Raw genomic sequence first — 19347 nt, 5'->3', positions numbered from 1 at the left:
AGGCTCTAGGCAGGCATTACATTACTTTACTTCTGGCTATTTCTTTGAGCCCTCACTCAAATATTTTCCTCATATTGTTTTTCCAGCCTTGGAATCATAATCAAATTAATACCGCCATTGCCATTAGAAAGGGTGTGTCTATCTATTCCCCTATGGCCCCACTCACCATCACTGCAACAACATCACTGGAATCAAAACACTCAACCCTGGATGCCACTTCTCTGTGTGTGGTCTCTCCCTACTAAAGTATAAACACCTCAAGGATGAAGATTATCAATCTTGTATTCCTATTACTCAGCACTGTGCTTGGAACACAGTATGAGCTTAATAAAGGCTTGTTTGTTCGTTCATTTATGGTCAGCCATTTTTAAGATAGCTTCTTTGCCCTTCAAGGAGAGCCTAACCCTGAAAAGCTCCACTGTCTGCCCTTTGAATGTTTCTCAGACAAGAGGAGAATGTCATAAAGTCAAGTTCACTCGGTGTACAAGCATTTATTAAGTTCTTGTTGTATGCTAAGTACAATGCTAAGCACTGGGAATTCAAAGAAAGGCAAAAAATACAGTTCAGAAAGATCCCTGCCCTACATGAGTCCACATTCAAATGGGGGAGACAAATATACAAATAATTATGCACAAACAGGATATTCACATATGTGTAGATGTGTACGTGTACATGTATGTGTATATACACATCTGCATAGAAATGATGATGAAATCCATGGAAACCAATGAGATTACCAGGTGAAACAGTCCAAAGAGAAAAGAGACCCAAGGCAGAGCCTTAGGGGCTGTGTGCTCTTTTGACCACTGAAGAATGACCCTCTCCTTCTTGATGTTCTCTCTTCTCTAGGTTGGCATGAGCCTAAAGTGTTCTAGTTCTTCTTCCATGTTACTGAGCACTCCCCAGTCTCTTTTGCTGGATCTTCTCAGACTATCAGAGGCAGAGAAGTTGCCAATATGCATTGATGGAGGTAGTGGTGTATATCAAGGACATCACAGAGATAGCTGCTATCCTCCTCTTTTTTTTCCTACTATAAGAATCGTTGCTATCAAGATTTTGCTTTATATGGCATCCTTCTTTCAATCACTCACCTCGTTGGAGCCTATATTCAGTAATGGCATCACTGAGTGAAAAGTTAGTAACTTTTCTTGCATAATCCCACATTGCAATATTGGATCAGGAACAAATTATGGAAAAATCTATGCTCCTGCCTGAGGGGTGACTGTGATAATGTGGGAATATGGAAGGTTATTGAAATTGGTTAAATAAGATGTTTTTCAAAATCACAACTGCCCAAAGGACAGAATGTCTATCCACAGGTCAGTATTCAATCACCATGAGTAATAAGGGCTAATACATGGTACTAAAGGACCTAGCAAGAGCAGTGGCCTATGAGGGCTGTCCTCGTGGGAACTTTCTGAGACATTCCTTCAACACTTACAAATAGCTATGGACTGACCACCTCTACTCCATCAGGAAGTGGCTGGTCCTTCCTTCCATAATTCATAACTATTTGTATATTTATTTGTGAATACATATTCAGGTTATGAAAATATGTGATTCATTTTCTTATCACTGTTGTTTATACCTGGGATCTTACCAGTACGGGAATATCCTGGAGACTCCCCTCATTAATGCACATCAGCAACTTCTGTGTACTTTTATATCCTTTGGAGCAAGGTTTGCCTGTTTGTGCATCATGGATCCCTTTGGAAGTCTGGGGAAACCCATGTATGGAAGAAACCTCATTTTGAAAAGCCTTCTTAGAATATTTTTTAAAAATGTATAACATAAAATACATAGGATTATCAAAGAAAACAATTATTCTGAAATAACCATCTAAATATTAAAAAAAAAAACCCACCAAGTTCATAGACCCTGGGTCAGGAATCTCTGCTTTAGAGAGTTGGCTGGAGATAACAATAATAAACACACATATATATGTCTAGTATATATATGCTATACATATATGTGCATGTATGTAATTTACTGTGGGTCAAGCATTATGCTAAGTAAGACCTTTACAATTATTATCTCATTTGATCCTTACAACAACACTGGGAGGTAGGTGCTACTATTATCCTATTATACAGAGGAGAAAACTGATACAAACAGAGGTGAATTGACTTGCCCAGGGTCACATAGGTAATAGATGTCTGAGGCCAAATTTGACCCAGTCTTGCTGACTCCAGGCTGATGCTCTATCTGTAAGGGGGCTAGGAACTCTCGGATGCCATAGTGGGACCGCACCCAAGGTGCCTGGAACTAATGGTGCCTGAGGCAGGACCACTGCCCTTGTTTTCTTCCTGGAGTTTAGGAGAAGTGGGTGATCACAAGCTGGACTCGAGGTAAATGCGGAGCAGGAACTGGAGGATTAGCTTTGACCTTTAAGGGGGTTGGCTGAAGGGTATAATTCACGAGGCTATGATATTATAAATAATGCCGCTTCACTGCTAATAAACGGAGTTGCCATACATCCTGCTTCCAGCCTCATTCATTGCATCCTGAGAACAGCATAGGGTCTTGCTGGTCAAGACCCTCTACCCAAAAAGGAATCCCATACTCTATCCACTGTGCCACTAATAAGTCTCAAGATGGAAGGAACCTTAGAAGTTATTCATTCATTTATAAATGAGGTAACCAAGAACCAGAGAAGTGAAATGTCTTGCCAAGGCCATACTGGCATTAAATGGCAACAAAATGAGACTTGAATCCAAAACTTTCAGTTTTTAAGACTGGCTATACCTTGAACATACCATTTCACCCTTAGAAAATCGAAACCCTGTCCCTCAATGATTTGTTCAGTCTTTCTTGCTTTTGATGGCATATTGCATACTTAGTGGAGTAGCCTTATGAACAATCAATCTAGCAATCACTAAGCACTTAGTAAGTATTTACTATGCGCTGGTCAGTGGGAATGCATAGACCAAAAATAAAAACAGTCTTAGAGGAACTAGAATCAGTGCTGAACACTGAGGTTCCTCACTCCACTTCCCTCTTCCTCCTCTTCAAAATTGACTTGTCTTCCAAGTATAAGCATCTTAAGGGGAAGAACTAATTTGTTGTTTGTTTCTATAGCCAATGTCTAGCTATTTGCTTTGTATACTGTGGTTGCTTAAGAAATATTTGATGAATTAAAATGTTTGTTGAGCTGAGCTGATATTAACAACTACCAACTTATATATTTCTTCTCCTATCTATACCAAAACATTATGAGAATCATCTATAGATGAACTGAGGGCATTCTCCATGAAAGTATTAATAGGGAACAAAGTGGCTTCTGCAAGTGAAATTCAACAATGAAGCACATCTTTACTATCTCACAATTAACTAGAAAATGGAGAGAATCTACTATCCAATTATGGATAATTACATTGATCTCTGGCGTTGCCATAGATTTCACTGATGAGGCATTGCAAGTGTTCCCCGGGAATTATACAATTAATACAATGCCCTCTTTGAACACGAGCATTTGAAGAACTTTTGCATTGATAAGGAGTCTTTGTTTTGATCCAATCTTGCACAAAACATTTTCTGACCCTAGCGAACACCTCAGATGAGGTCTAATTTCTTTTTACTTGATAACAATAACAAATGGTTAATAGAACTCAGTTGTCTCTGGAATCAAATAGAGGCTTTTATCATTTTGATATATGCCTAGGACACTCTTTGTTTGAAGACAGCCTTCAATGTTACCTTTTGTTCTACCAAATGAAATACTATTTTAAAATCAATAAACACAGCAGAATACATCATTCTCCCCATGTCTGTCAACTGTGATTTTTAGAGACAATCTGGAAATCGTCTTCAAGACCCTGCTTCTTCCCGTCTCATGCTCAATGAGGACACTCTCATTGCGTGCATTGACAATTCTCATAAAATTTTATAGGGATGAAAAAGCAGATTCCTACTGTTGATTGCCTCAAGCTTCAGAATGTCACAAGGCTTTTTTAATGAGACTCACAATCATTCCAAAGAGTTTGCCCCAACAATTCACACAGGAAAAGACAAGTGGATGAAGGATGCCTATTATAAAGATTATGATTTGCAGCTGAATAGATCACCCACTGAGTTATTCCTTCTCTACACATGCAGGCACTGCAGATGTATGTCCAGAATTGGATAGGAGGAAGACAAACAGATTACTTTTGGGAAACAGAATAGCACTTTTGGCAATCCCAAACTGCTCTTTGAAACAAACCCTGCTATTTTCAACTTTAATATTCTTCTGGTGGTGTTGTTTCACTGGTAATCACTACAATCACCCAAGATTCAAAATTGCAAAGACAACAGTGTAGAAGAAAGACCATCAGGTTTGGAAATAAGAGAACTGGGGTTTCTATCCTTGCTCTGCCATATTCTACCAATGTGACCTAGGATATACCACTTCACAGTTTTTTCTCTGATCCTCAGTTTTCTCATCTATATAATGAGGGGGTAAGGCTGTATGACTGCTAAGGTTGCTGCTAGCTTTGATTCTGAGATCTGTGATCTCATTGTAGTGGGCATAAGTAGCCTGTAGTGTGTGAACAAAGCTGACTTCAGTGTAGTTGTATGCTGGAGTCATCAGACCAGCCCGTAAGAGTTCACTGTTCAATTTTTGGTGTGATCATTTATACCCCAGAAATTGGCAAGCGACAAATCAGGACTTGATTTATTGTTTGACTGGATTTAAGAAGGCATTAACAAATGCAGATTAGGCATGAAAGTGTGTGTGTGCGTAGATGGTTGTTAAACATTCACTAGCACATCCCTTTATTGCCCTATCCTAGCTGCATGAGCTCAGCAGGAGAACAGAGGCAGGCTCAGGAACTGACGTCATCACCAGACTGTAAGCCAATAATGATCATGGCTAGCTTGCAGAGTGCCTTACATCCAATTCTCTCATATGAGCCTCACCACCCCACTACTTACATTGAGAAGTCATGAAAAGCGAATTGTCTAGAAAATGTCTGATGGGAAAAAGGTGGAGAGGAACCATGGCAGAGTGAAATGAGTACTGAACTCATTGTCCCTGGGTCTCCTTGGGAATTTGGACTCAGCCAATGACTACCTGTCTGCCACAGGGCAAATGACAACTTCTCCTGGCTTGTTTCTTTAGATGTAGGATGAATGGGTTGGGTTTGACCAGCTCTAAATCTATGCTCCTGTGACCCTGAATGACCTCTGAGGGTCTTTCCTAAATTCATGATACTGGGACTGAACTTGGTCTTTTCCAGCTCTAGCTGTTTGCTGCTATGACCCTATGCTAAAGTCTTTTCCAGCTCTAAATCTGTAATGATGTTATCCTAGTTGATCTCTAAGTCTATACTAGCTCTAAATCTTTGTTGCTATGACCTTGGATGACTTTTCAGCTCTCTTTTAGCTCTTGATTTGTGATCATAGGATCTTGATAAAAAGGAAAAAGGTAGTCCTGTATTAAGAGAAAGGGATAACAGATGAATAGCCCAAATACTCTATTGGTATCCACAGAATGTATAAAGACACTAATACAGCTTCTAGATCCCTAGATACAGCCGATATGAAGGAACTATGGGGGGACGTGGGCAAGAGTTGCCCTAGATGAGATGGTGCAGATGGTTAGAGAGCTATGTCATTGAATGCCAATGAGGAAGAGGGGAAGGGGGAAGGAAATGAATATTTATCAAGCACACACAGTGTGTCAGGCTCTGTGCTAAGAGCTTTACAAACATTACCTCATTTGATCTTCCCAACAATCACCTTGGGAGGTGGGTGTAATTATTATCTCCATTTTATAGATGAGGAAACTGAGGAAGATAGAGGTCAAGTGATTTACCCAGGGTTACACAACTAGCAAATGTCCAATGCTGAATTTGAACCCAAGTTTTCCTGACTTCAGGCCCAGGGCTCAGTCTACCATGATGTAAATGAGGTTGTGGGCCTTGGGAAAGTATTGAAGGAGGAAAAAAAAGGCAGTTCAGTCAGTACTTGATAACATTTCTTTGGATGTTTCTTTTTGGTATAAGTACAGCTCATGATTTTTTCCATTTTCTTGATATCTTTTTGAAGCTGATTAAAAGTGGAACCTTTAGTGTTTTAATTGTGTCTAGTTCAGATTCCTTCTCTACGTATTTGTTCAGATCCAACTGTCTTTACTGGTTTCATCTTGAGTCCATTTATGACTTTGTCACTCAAATATAGAAGGTACAGTCCAAACATCCCACTATCATTGCCAGTGAAGATAAATTTATGTTTCATACACACACGCACATGCTTATTTCACATCAAATGTTTTCCTTCATTAGGTTTCATCTATAAATATCATACATGTTCCTCAGAGAATCTGGCTTCGCTATATCTCATGCCAAACTCTCTTCAGGTTTCTTTGCTTTTGCCTGTTTTGGGATATGATGCTCTTTGTGGTCCTCTATGAGGAGCCTCAGTCAAGGTCCCCAAATGAAGCTGAACTTAAAATTTGGTGCTGCTCTTGCCTGCCATCCCTCCTTGGTGAGGAAGCTGTTTGTTGGCTAAGGAGATCTGAGGGGATGGTACAGCCTCCTTATGGGAAAGGTTTTGCATTAATTCAGTTCTAAAAAATGGGGATAGTTTCAATTTCTTTACTGTTATTTACATCTCTTTTTTTCCAGAATTAGCAACTTTTTTTTTTTTTAAGAAGAAGGGTTTCCAACTGTTGTAATTGCATTCAGAAGAAATTAGTTCCCTCTATCCCTTTTGGTGCAGTGGAAAAGGGGCTGGACTTAGCAGCAAGAGCATCTTGGTTTAAATCCTGCCCCAGGAATATGATAAGACCAACTCAATTTCTCTAACCTTTATTTGCTTCCCCAAGGAGAACTTGTTTACCTTTATTTTTATTTGCAAATTCTCTAAGTTTTCTGGTTATGTTGACAGTGGGACTCTAAATATGGGTATGATTGAATTGCCCAAGTAGGGTATCAATTCACTGGTTGATGAATGGATTGAACTATTAACAGTAAAAAATAACCTTTGTCATTGTCTCAGTGGACAGAGCACTGAAACTGGTGTAAGGAGGAGAGGAGTTTAAATCTTGCTTTAGTCACTTATTAGCTGAGTGACCCTGGGCCAATCACTTCACCTGTGTGCCTCAGTTTCCTAATTTGTAAAATGAGGATAATAATAGCACCTATCTCCCATATCAAAGTACTTTGTGAACATTCAGGATAAATGTTAATTGTTATTATTATTAAAATATGATTCTTAGTACCTTCTTTCACCTTTTCTGTTATCTAGCCAATTGCACTAGGAAAGGAATCCTCCTTCCTTCCTTTTTCTTTCTTTCTGTTTCTTCCTTCCTTCCTTCCTTCTTTCCTTCCTTCCTTCCTTCCTTCCTTCCTTCCTTCCTTCCTTCCTTCCTTCCTTCCTTCTTTTCTTCCCTTTCTTTCTTCCTTCCTTTCTTTTTTATTTCACATAACCATGAAATAGATACATCAACTGGTTAGCCAACCTTTTGTTGATGTACGCTTTAAACAGAGAAGTGGTCATTATCATCATTAATGATAATAATCCATTACAGTACATATAACTCATCACATAAGCAAATAGTAACATGCCCATCCAGAGCATGGGCAAGCTGGTGGTATTGACTCATCCTCTTTCCACAAACAACTCTAAGGCTGTTTGTTACTCTTCTGTGACTTCTTTCCCCTTATGATATCTGCCACTTAGGTACCCTGACTTCACCTGAATAAAAATGGTGATGAGAAAAGGGAAGGAAATTACTCAGTCTGATTTGCCCGGCTCTATACCTGCTTGGGCATGACCAAGGCTACAACTCACTTCCCCATTTCACTTTCTCTGGATGCCCTCCCCAGCCCGCTGACACACCCCACTCATCTAAATCTGTCCTTTCTAACTCTTCTACACCACTCTCCCTACCCCATTAGGACTGGAGTGACCCCAAAAAGGAAAAACAGGAACTTTAGCCAGGAGAAAGCAGGATGCTGTCCTAGAACAGCAGATCCCACGTGGTATATGCACATCCCTCAGGAGGTTCTGGAGAAGTAATTAACCTTTTTATTTCTTATGTGCATATGCATAGTACAATTTAAAATTTATTTACTTTCACTTTGAATTAGGAGTAAAGCCTAACAGAAAGCCAAGGGTTTAGGGCTACTGAAAAAGGTTAGAAATCTGTGAGTGCAGAGGACAAATGACAAACTGTGCTACCTCCTGACAGGTGAGGAACTCGGGATTCAGTGGGGAATATATATTTTGGACATAGATAATACAGGAATTTGCTTTTGCCCAACTATGCATATTTGCTAAAGGGGTTTTGTTTTTTTCTTGTTTTAAATTGAAGGAAAGGATGAGAGGGAGAAAAATATGCTCGTTAATTGAAAAATTAGAAAAAAGGATTTTTTTTAAAAAAGGAAAATATTGAAACTCTTGCCCTGGAAGTGAAGGAAAAGCTAGGGAAAAAAAGAATTAAACATTTAGGGGTAGGTTAAAATTTAAGTTGCAGGAAATAAATAAAATTCAAAAGAGGAGAACAGTGTAATAAAAAAAAAGATAACTGAATTTGAAAGGAAATAAGTCATTGCTACCTGCCTCAGTTTCCCTGTCTATAAAATGGAGGGGAAAGTAGTCAGCCCACATGGTTGGTAAGGTGCGTTCAGACTCCAAATCTAAGTGCAGCGAGGCTGTCAGTGATTGAGGAGGCAAAGCCAGTGAGGGTTTCGGAGGGGAAGTTGAGGTGGGTGGCAGGTTACAGGAGACTCATGTCTGAATTCTGGTTTCCCGACTAACACTGTAGCGCCCCTCCTCCGCCCAGGTGCCTCATCCTTCTTTATAAGGCAGGTACAGATTTGGCTTTTCCTTGTACTCTCAGCATTAGCGATATCCATAGCGCGTAATACATAGGGGCCAAATAAATGTTTATTGCCTTGCTAACGATGAGCAAAGTGGAATAAAGTGCCCTCCAGTGCCCTGGAGCCAGCTCAATACTCTTAATGCCAAGTCAGTTGTTAAGTATTCATTGTGAGCCTTAACACCTGGAAACCCGCAAAGGTTGCTCATCCAGGCTTAGTTTATGGTTTGTTTGGTTTTTGATGGTCTGCACTTAAGAAAGTGATGGAGAAAATGCCAATAATGCAGACTGAATTTAAAAGTGTGTCTTGCATCCTTTTCCCTCCCGGAGGGTGGATGGTTAAACATTATCTCCCACCTCTGAAGACGTTTAGAAAGTCAGTGAGGTAAGAGGCTGGCAAATACTCAAAGCGCGCGTAGCTCCCGTCCTTCCCCACACACGTTTCCTTTCCACTATTTTGCCCCTTTTCTCTCTACCCCCACCTCCCCAAACCCCCTTCCTCTCTCCTTCGTTCCAACTCTCCTAGCATCCACAGACTTCCTCCTTCCTCAAACCTGAGATTCTTTCCATCTCTCCTCGCCTCCATATGAGTCCTGCCCTGCCTAGCCTCTTCTACTTTAGGAAAGCAGGCTCCCTCCCAAGCCCCGCCCCTTGCCCCCTCCCCTTCGTCTGCCCCGCCTTCTTTAATCATAGACACGCCCCTTTCCTTACCCGGAGCCTCTGAGCCCCACCCCTCTCCCAAGGTCCCTCCCCTAAGAGGACTGCTCCCTCTCCCGGGGATGTCCACACCACCAGTTCCCAGTCTCAGAGCCACGCTCTTCTTTCCTGTAACCCCGCCTTTTCCTTTCATAGCCCCTCTCTCTTTACCCCGCCCCCGGGACCTTCCTAGATCTCCAGTAGCCCAGACATCCTCCCGTAGCTCCTCCCCTCCCTTCGCTCCCGTAGGCTGGAGGAGCTGCCTGTGTCTTCTGTAACTCAGCTCTCCTCTCCCATAATCCCTCCCCTTCTCCCCTTCTCTCTCCCAGGGTCTTTCTCGCCTCGCCCCTCTCTCAGTAGCCCTGCCCTTAATCTCTAGTAACGCTGTCCATTTCTGTAGCCCCGCCCCTCCTTCCCATAACCGCACCCCTCCACCCGAGGCTCCGCCCTGCCCGTGGAACTGCTGCCCTTTCCTTGGTCTCCCGCAGCCGCGCCCCTCCATGTAGCCCCGCCCCTTTCAGTGGAACAACCTATCCTTGTCTTGTGTCTCACGTAGCCCCTCCCCCTAGAAGTTCCGCCCCCGAGAGGCCTCTCCTCCCCCAAGCGTCTCAGGTGATGGTGCAGTCAAGATGGCGCTGGCGGCGGCGGCGGCGGCGGCCTGAACTGGGATGAGCCAGCCCGCTCCTTGGCGGCGGCGGCGGAGGCAGCGACGGCAGCGGCCGCTGGGGCCGCTGGGGCTGGGGCCGGAGCCTTGGGGCTCGTCTTAGGCCCGTCGCTGCTCTCCCGCGGAGGACAGCCGGGGTGACGAGGAGGGAGCGAGCGCGGGTGCCAGGAGAGCGGCGGCGGCGGCGGCGGCGGCCCCCTCCCCCTCGCCATGGCCGGGCTCATCAAGAAACAGATCCTCAAGCACCTCTCCAGGTCAGTGCGGGGCGAGGCCGGGAGGGGACCGCCATTCCCCACCCCCCCTCCCCCGCTGCGGGCAGCCCCACTACACCCCCCCCAGTTAGTGACCGTGGCCTTAGAGTAAGGCCCCCCGCGGCGCGGGCTTCCCCCACCCCCACTCCGGGGCGGGCGATCGTGGCCTCGGAACGAGGACCCCTCTAACCACCCCCGCCCTCCCGGCGCTGATGTCAGACCGGCCCCCCCCATTTACTTCTGCTGGGGGGGGGGCGGCAAAAGATGACTGGGGGCTTGTAAATCAGAGGGCTGCCGCATCGGGAACGTTGTTTTCCGTTCTGCGTGACACATTTTTAAGGACGGCGGAGATGAGCCCCAAGAAAGCGGGGGTGAAGGGCCTTGGGGGCGCTCACTCACTCATTCATTCATTCCAGCCTGTAGTTAGCCAGCGAGCCTTCCCCCAGCGCCTGCCAGGTGCCAGGTACCTGCCCCCCTGCCTGGAGCTGGCCGGTGGTGGAGGGGGAGGCTTGCCTTGCCCTGCCATCGGGAAGACCCGGGGCAGAGCTTGTCCCCGACAATCACAGACTGAGCTGCCATCTCCCCCAAACGGAGGGGCTGGATTCGATGACCTCGGAGGGTCCCTTCAGCCTTCCAGGCTGCCTTTGGCCCTTCTGTGAGGAAGGAGGGTCTGTCCTCCTTACCCAGGCTCGCATCCTTCTGTGCTCTTGGGCTGCTTCCTCTCCCACCTCTCCTGGGCCCCTGACTGGGAGTCAGAAATCAATGAATCAGTCACTAGGTGTGTATTAAGGACCTTCTCTGTGTCATAAGCTGAGTTTCCTAGCCTTCCTTAGACATTTGCTAGCTGTGTGACCTTCCCGAAGTCATTTAACCTCTCAGAGCCTCACAGATTCCTTATCTCTAAAGGAGGGGGCTGGGTTAGGTGACTTCTGAGGTCCTTGTCAGTTCTACATCTTATTACTCTTTCGTTTCAGTAAACAAGTAAGCAATCAGTAAACATTTGTTAAGCACTTACTACATGCCAGGCACTACCATTAAGGGAGGCACATTTTTTTTTTCAGGGAAGCAGTATAGACACAATAAATGCTATCAATACTGTATCCCCTCAGAACTCTGTCATCGGGAATCTCTCTGACAGAGAGCCTGGGAGTGGTTCTGTTAGGGTTTGATATTCTCAACAGAGGAATGGGAAGGAAGGGAAAAAACAGAACACTGGGAGGTGGGAAAGAAGGGAAAGCAAATATGGGGATAATTATCCCCCATAATTGGGGTCTACAAGTAGAAGTCTATGCAAACAAGGAGGAAGGGGGAGTGGATGACTCTGGAAACTCAGAGATACTGTAAAAGGAATATAAAGCAGAGGGAGAGTGTGTGGGGGGAAACAACATTAACTGCTGAGGGGACTAAACTGAGCTTTTAAGGAAAGTAGGAGGTAGAGCAGGGAGTGCTGCCCAGGCATGAGGGACAGCTGTGCAAGGAGGAGAATTAGCCCTGTCATGCCCTGTGAAGGTTAGGTGAAGGAACTGGGGATGTTTAGAGAGGACATGATAACCAGTTTTGAGTCCGAAGAGTTGTCCTGTGGAAGGATTAGACTTGTCTTGCATGGCCTCAGGGGATAGAACTAGGGACAGGCTTCTTAAGGAAAAAACTGCCTGGCTGTTAGGGCTGTCCAAAAGGGAGATGGTGGTTGCAGAGCCAAAGTAGCTTTTCTGTCCTCAAACGTCTTCAAGCACCTGGCTCATTGACCACTTGTATAGAATGGGCATCCTGTAAAGAGATCTGTTTTTTAGGTATTCTTTGTACTAAGTGGCTGTTGCCATCCTCTTCAACTCAGAAACTGTGTGTCTTTGAGCTTGAATGGGCAGTTTACTGTCTACTACTCACATGTCCTTGGGCAAATCACTTCCCTGCTTTATGCCTCAGTTTCCTCTTCTGAAAAGGGAGGCTGAACTAGGTGACTGCTGAGCTCCTTTTTTCACTTCTGAATCCTATAATCAATGACCTTGTCCCACTGACTTTTGATTTTCCGTGTGACGTGAGTTGCTTTGGTTTGGTTTTGTCAAGACTTCGCTATACCTACCACATTGTGCCCTCTGTCCCCTTTGGAAAGGGTTTGCTTAATGACAGTCTCTTGGAGATGAGGCAGTGATTTTCTGCAAGCAAGAGCTTGGAATGTTTTCTTGCTCAGATGTTACTGTTGCTGTTAACTAACCAAACTCCTTGCAAAGGTTGAGTTTTCCAAAGTATGCATTCATTAATGGGTGTGCTTATTTCCACAACCAGTTTTGTAGTAGGTGAATAACCAGAGGCACCAAAATGTGCCTGGTTTTGGATTCATTCCCATGTAAGAAAGAGTTTCTAAAAGGCCTGGGTCCTAAACTCTGGATATTGTAGGGTGATAAAACTAAGAGTTGTCATTCTTTCCATTTCATAATGTGGTCATAGTCAAGAATGACTCAGGCAAGCTGGCAGTTTGTTTCTTGCTTAGCTTCCCCATATTTGTCTCTTAAGTCAAGGAGTGCTGAATAACCTTGTTCCAAGTAGTTACTCAGAAGTCGCTCACTGAGTTTTATTAGAACAAGCCTCATGCTCATTTTTTCTTTTATCCACTGACAAGTTAATCCTTCAGATTCAAATCTCTCAAACCCATCGTTCAAATTCTTCTTTCATAAAGACAAATATAATCACATATACAGTATAATAACAGTTTGAACCATAATTCATCTTGAGTGAGCTGCATTACTAGCAGTTTTAGAAGAACTTTAAATTCCAAAGTCTGTAAAATGAGTGAAGTTTTGAAGTTTACAGGGAAAACTGGTACAGCTACAGAGCTCAAAGATGTTTTTAGTCCAATGCAGAATCAAATATGACAGTACAATATGGTACTTATATCATGAATATATGATGGTTTTATATAGAAAAATACATTTCTTCATAACATGAGGTTTAGACTCTTAGGGAACCTGTAGGATTTTTTTTGTGAAGTTTGGATTCAGTCAAAGGCTGCACTTGAGAAGTTCACGTGTGGTCTCGAGGCTGCAGGTTCCTGATCCCTTTAAAAAGTTGTAAGTAGTTCAGAAACCATTTCGGAATTCCTTGTTGAAAAGAAGTAAAAAAAAATAAAAGTAACCATTACTAAACTGAGGTTTTGTTTTTCTTTTGATTTGATGTTTAGATAAGGTGTGATTTAAATCAAATGTTCCTGACACATTCCAGGACAAAGGTAGTGGTTGTTTTTGGCAAACTAAGACAACTGCCACGTGTCCAGGTTGAGCCCTGTGGTTACTTTTTAACTTACTTGAGCTCTAATAGTTCTGTCATGATTCATAGTGAGTTTCTGAAACTGAAAATGTTCAGTCATTTAAGTTCTTGTACATGATTCATTGGCCCCATTGCCATTACCTCCTGTAATCTGATGTTTCTATGTACCTACAGGAGGAGAATTAGGCTGGTCTGGTTTGATAATAAAAATTAAAACAGCACCTGAGTGTCCCAGTGAATTAATGTTAGACTGAAAATTGTTTTGAGTCATTTCAGTCTTGTCCAATTCCTTGTGACCCCATTTGGGCTTTTCTTGGCAGAGATACTGGAGTGGTTTACCATTTCCTTCTCCAGCTCATTTTACAGATGAGGAACTGAGGAAAACAGGGTTAAGTGACTTGTCCAGGGTCATACAGCTAGTAATTATCTGAGGCCGGATTTGAACCCAGGTCCTTCTGACTCCAGGCCTGGTGCTCTAGCCATTGTATCACCTAGCTGTGCTGGACTGAAAGACCTGAGTTCAAATCCTGCTTCAGACACTTACTAACTATATGTGTCTCCATATAGCTCTCTGTGTCTCATGTATAAAATGGGGCTAATAATTGCACCCACTCCCCACAGGATCATTGTGAGGATGCAATGAGATAAGGTCTCCAAAGTTCTTTGCAAATATTACAGTGCTGAATAAATGCCAGCTATTATAATAATTATTTTAATTGTTGTTATATTCACAGGAGTTGAGAGGCATAAAGGAAATGAAAGGTAATCTCTAGACAACCTTTTTTTTTGTATCATAGACCCCTTTGGAAATCTAGTGAAGCTCATGGTCCCCTTCTTAGACTAATGCTTTTAAATGCATGTGACAAAAAACAAGGACTTTGGAGGAAAGCAGTTATATTGAAATAAAGATGTAATATTTTTCCCATCCAAGCTCACGGACCCTCTGAAATCTATTCACAGACATCAGGTTAAGAACCCTTACTTTAGTTCAAGTCATTTAATGATTGATCTAATGAATCAGTCATGATGTTAAGTGGCTCAGAAGATAGTTTACAAGAAAGACTTTAAGACCTTCAAGGAACAGAAGTACCTTTACCATCTCTGTAGAGCAGGAATGTAGCACACATAGCAAAGATGACATGTGAAATGATTTCAGATTTCAATTAGAAGTAACGTGTGGTCCGGAGGTCCATACAAAACAGGACGTTATTCTAAAGACCAAAGGAGTGGACAGAGAAAGACTGAGATCTGGTTGGCCTTCTGGTAGCAGTTGGGTAAGCTGGCCCTGAAGGACAGTGACCATGTTGGCTGGGGTTGGAGGAGAAGCTATGTCACTTGGGAGAAGGCTGCAAGAGTCAGTGCCTGATTAATCTTTTAAATCTGTGCCAAGTTAATTAAGTAACATGAAATGGTGGGCCTCTAATTTACTCAAGCCATGTATCATTTGTATACTGAGATGCCATCATTCCCAAGTGAAAATATTTCTTGGGATTTTCCATTGAGATCTTGAAGAAACTTTGGAAATCATTTAGTCCAACCCCCTCTTTTTCCTTATCAGGAAACGGAAGCTGAGAGAGCCTTGGTAGCCTTACTCACCCAAGGTCACACAGTTTGTAGGTGACTGAGGCAGGATTTGAATGCTGGAAGCTGGCTCCAAATCCAGTGCCTTTCTCACCCTGGTGGGGTACCCTTGGGCTCTCTGTTGACAGAGGTGAGGTGAGGTGATTAAAGACAGACTACCTACTTCCCTTGGGTAATGGCAGTAGAGTATTGCCTAAGAAATGAGGATGAGAACTCAAGGAACCTTGCTGTTGGGTAACTTCTCAGGGGCACTGTCTGTTTTGTTAGAGCAGTGTGAAAAGTGTTAAGGAAAACAGGTCCTTATTTCAAGCCCACTCCCCTCCCTAGTGGCTTACAGCACCATCTGGATTGCTCTTTTCTGTCCTTGAGTCTCAATCCCTGCTCTGCTGGTTCCCAACTTAGATTATCTCTCAATATCCTGTTTACTCAAAAGCTGCTTGTTGGCGGAAGTCACAAAACCCTGCCCTTGTGGGTCCACCATTATTGTATCCATCGAATCTTAGAGGCAAGGAGGAGAGCCACATCTTTCTCTGTGTCCTTGATTCCATCTTACTCTTCCATCTCTTTTTTGGTTTCTTCTCTGCTTATATATTGGCTCTTGTATTTGGGTGATTTCATAGTTCTCATGTTAGAAATGGGGGAAAGGTGAAAGGATGACCTGGTAGGGCACCATGGCACCTTTCATATGTTTTGGGTCAGCTCCCTTAGTGGGACAGAGAAGGGACCTACGCTGACCCAGAGGTTGTTTGAGGCACAGTGGTTCCCAAAGTGGCCAATACCACCCCCTGGGGGTCTCTGGAATGATCCATGGGGGACTGTAGTAGTTTTGGGGGCAATTGTACACTTAATCTGAGTCTTCTTTCTTAGTTTGTAAGATTTTTTTGAGGGGGCACTGAGCAATTTTTTTTTTTTTTAATAAAAGGAGATGGTAGGCCAAATACATTTGGGAACCTCTGCTTTAGGTGAAAGGGTCTTGGAAAAGCTGGATTGCTGACATTAGGAAAATGGAAATGAACTCATGCAGTGCATTCAGTAGTTCTCCACAGAGCTCTTGGTTTTTAGGGGTTGTTTCCTGAACTTAAAGAGGCCCTTGATGACTTAGTCACTGCACAAGTCAAAGGCAGTTAGTGCTGGTAGGGATAGGAAGTAAAACCCAATGAAGAGAGAAAATTCTAAGCTGGAGGATGTGTTGAATCCTGCTGAGATCAGCATTGTAGGGAAAGGAGTTGGCTGGGGAAGCCAGAGTAAGAATTAGGAACCATCCCCTGCAATGAGCACCCTATTACTGCACCTGCTTACTTACTTTCCTACTTACACCCTTTCACCACCCTGGAGTTGGAGAGGTTTTAGAAGTGTAAAACAAATGGTAGAATATTGTTGAGGGTGTGGTCCAGTGGAGTCAATTTGAAGAGTTTACCAGCTGGAGATGAGGACTATCCCTTGCCCCTTTTTAGGAAGTAGTTAAAATGGGGAATTATCCAAATAATATGAGGTTCTATAATGGGGTTCTGCAAGGAAAGGGGTAACATTTTAAAAAGAGTTGAGTTTGGCATACTGGATCTGTCACCTCCCCTCCCCCCATGACTTGGCATACCCTATATCTAGTCTATTTTGGATGGCAGTTGGATCTCACTTTTTGGCTCCTAAAATGGCCTCAGGTCTTAGCTATAGGTGTCTTTGCCACAACACTATAAAGCTGTAGGAAGATCGATTGGTGAAATTTGAGTGTGAGATCTAAACTGTCTGGGCAGATGGGACTTTTGTTTCAAACAGGCCCTCTGGGGAGGGGGGAAAGGGGCATGATGCTTCGGGCCTGTGACAGTCTGGTGAGCAGCAGTGTGGACTGGGCTTCAAGAAGACCTGAGTTTAAACCCTGACTCTGATGCTGGCTGTATGATCTTGAGGAAGACCCTTGACCTCTTAGCCTTAATTTCCTCATCTATAAAATGGGGATGATAGTAACTCTTACCTCTGAGGGTTGTTGGGAAGATCAGATGGCTGTATTCCTTATTCTCTAGGCCTTCTCTACTGTGTACCCCTTTCCTCTCTTTCCGCGCCCCCAACGTCATTTCCTTTTATCTGTCTTCCCCCACCAGAATAGGAGCTCTTCTTGAAGTGGGATTCCCAGCAATATCCAGGGCATAGACAGTACTTAAGAAATTCGTTTGACTTATTGTTGCCTTGGCCAGCCTTGAAGGACTATATCAGTATATCAGTGCTAGTTGTTATTAGTACTGTCATTAGACTCCAGAAACTTGGGGTTGATGAGGAGCTTAGGAAGTGAAGGACTACGGTAATAACCCCTATGTCAGCATCCTGACCCAGACAACCAGGGCTCTTCACATCCACCTTGATACCAAGGCCTCTCCTGATAGAAAGGAAAAGAAGAAGGTTGCAAGCATTTATGTATCACCTACTGTGTGCTGGGCACTATGCTAAGCGCTTGACACATGGTATCTCGTTTGATCCACACAGCAACTCTGTAAAGTAGGTGCTGTCATTTCCATTTTACAGTTGTGAAAACTGAGGCAAACCAAGGTGAAGTGACTTGCCCCAGAGTCCTGCAGCTAATATGTGTCTTAGTCAGGATTTGGACTCTGGTCTTCTTGCCAGGTCCAGTACTCTTTCCTCTGCACCAATACACTAGGAGAACCCCACTGAGTCAATAGGGATGTGAAGACATTTCCTCTGAGGATTTGGGGGGAGGCACATCATGAAGTTTTTGAAGATGGTACCTCTTGGGGTACTAAGGGCAACCTGTCCTTCCAACGGGATCACCTCATCCATTCCCATAACCTCAGTGATCACCAGAGGAAGCCTAGATCATCAAGTATTAAACACTTGCATGCTAGGGATACAGAGACAAAGGAAAACATCCTCCCCCTCAACATGTCACAAGATAATGTTAGCTAACATTTATTTAGGCCTCTAAATTCTGCACAGTGCTCTATGTAGATTATCTCATTTTATTCCTGGGAGGTAGGTACTATCAGAATGCCCATTTTATTCATGAGGAAATTGAGGCAGAGTGGGGTTAAATGATTTGCTCAGGGTCCAGAATTTCCTGCACTCTGTCCTAGTTCAAGTCTTTTTTTAAATAGATGAGCTAATGGAGGCCCAGGGAAGAAACACTTGTGTCGGGCAAGACAATACAAAAACCGGAGCAGAAAGATAATTTAGGTTAATGAAAATCACTTTTTCATTCAAGTGTATACATAAGCCATTGTTAAAAGAAGTCCAGGGGATCCTCTAAGGTCTGGGGATCTTCATCAGATTAAAAAAATGTCTTAAGATTTTGGAGAACGTTTTACCTTCATTGGACCTGCAAGTCTTGTCTCCATTCAGGGCATCTGTAATCTCAGAAATTTCCAAATGAAGATGGAATATAGTAACCCTACCTTGGTGCCCTGCCACGTGTCAGAAGAGGTTAAGAATTTTGTTCATGAGACAGAGATAAATATACCTCAGTGGTCTGGGAACTCATCTGATTTAAACTAGTTGAAAACCTATGGGCTAGAATAATGGTGGGACATGGGAAAAAGGTCTGTTAGTCAGAGGTATGCTTAATATCCGTTGTGATCAAATGGCAATTTCATGATGGAGAATTAAAGGGCATGTGTCAAAATCTGGTGAACTCAGGGTTGAATCATGTTTAAAGCAAGTGATTGCAGCAAAAGGATATTACATATTGAGTTTTTTAAAAAACAAGTTACAAGATTCATTTCACAGAGCATTTAATTATTTTGTTTAAATCAGTTTGTATCCCACTATGAATCGGTATTTTGAATCTATTACCACCTTTCTGCTCCCACTAGCACCTTACTACTAGTAACATTTTTACCACTTGTCTGGAATGTTGTAAGAGTTTTCTCTCTTTGTGCTTTTAGTTTCTGAGATCTCCAAACTATTCTTCACAGTGTTGCCCAAGTCTCTTTTAACAAATGAAGAGGACAAGGGGAGGAGGAAGAAGAGCATGTCTGATTGAGCTGCTATCCTGATAAAAAAAGTCCAGTGACTCCGATTACTAAGCTCTTTGCGGCATTCAGACTCCTCCATGGTGTGCTTCCAGTCTGTGTTGGAGGCTTATA

At 43.2% G+C, this 19347-nt stretch overlaps 1 protein-coding gene across 2 annotated transcripts in view; it reads left to right on the top strand.

Annotated features, from left to right (window-relative positions):
* BLTP3B (bridge-like lipid transfer protein family member 3B) overlaps positions 1 to 19347 on the top strand; it is a 93533-nt gene that overhangs the window by 9810 nt on the left and 64376 nt on the right. The window contains exon 1 of one of the 2 annotated variants that reach the window (XM_072655671.1): positions 10108 to 10420. The exons of the other annotated variant lie outside the window; for it this stretch is intronic. Within the exon in view, the coding sequence (XP_072511772.1) occupies positions 10377 to 10420 (44 nt within the window). The 5' untranslated portion in view covers positions 10108 to 10376. Of the gene's footprint in view, positions 1 to 10107; positions 10421 to 19347 lie in introns of those variants that run through there. 2 annotated transcript variants of the gene reach the window in all.

The sequence above is a fragment of the Notamacropus eugenii genome, chromosome 3 (assembly GCF_028372415.1).
Source record: "Notamacropus eugenii isolate mMacEug1 chromosome 3, mMacEug1.pri_v2, whole genome shotgun sequence".
In the NCBI taxonomy this organism is placed as follows: domain Eukaryota; kingdom Metazoa; phylum Chordata; class Mammalia; order Diprotodontia; family Macropodidae; genus Notamacropus; species Notamacropus eugenii.
This window is presented reverse-complemented; position numbering and strand designations above follow the sequence as displayed.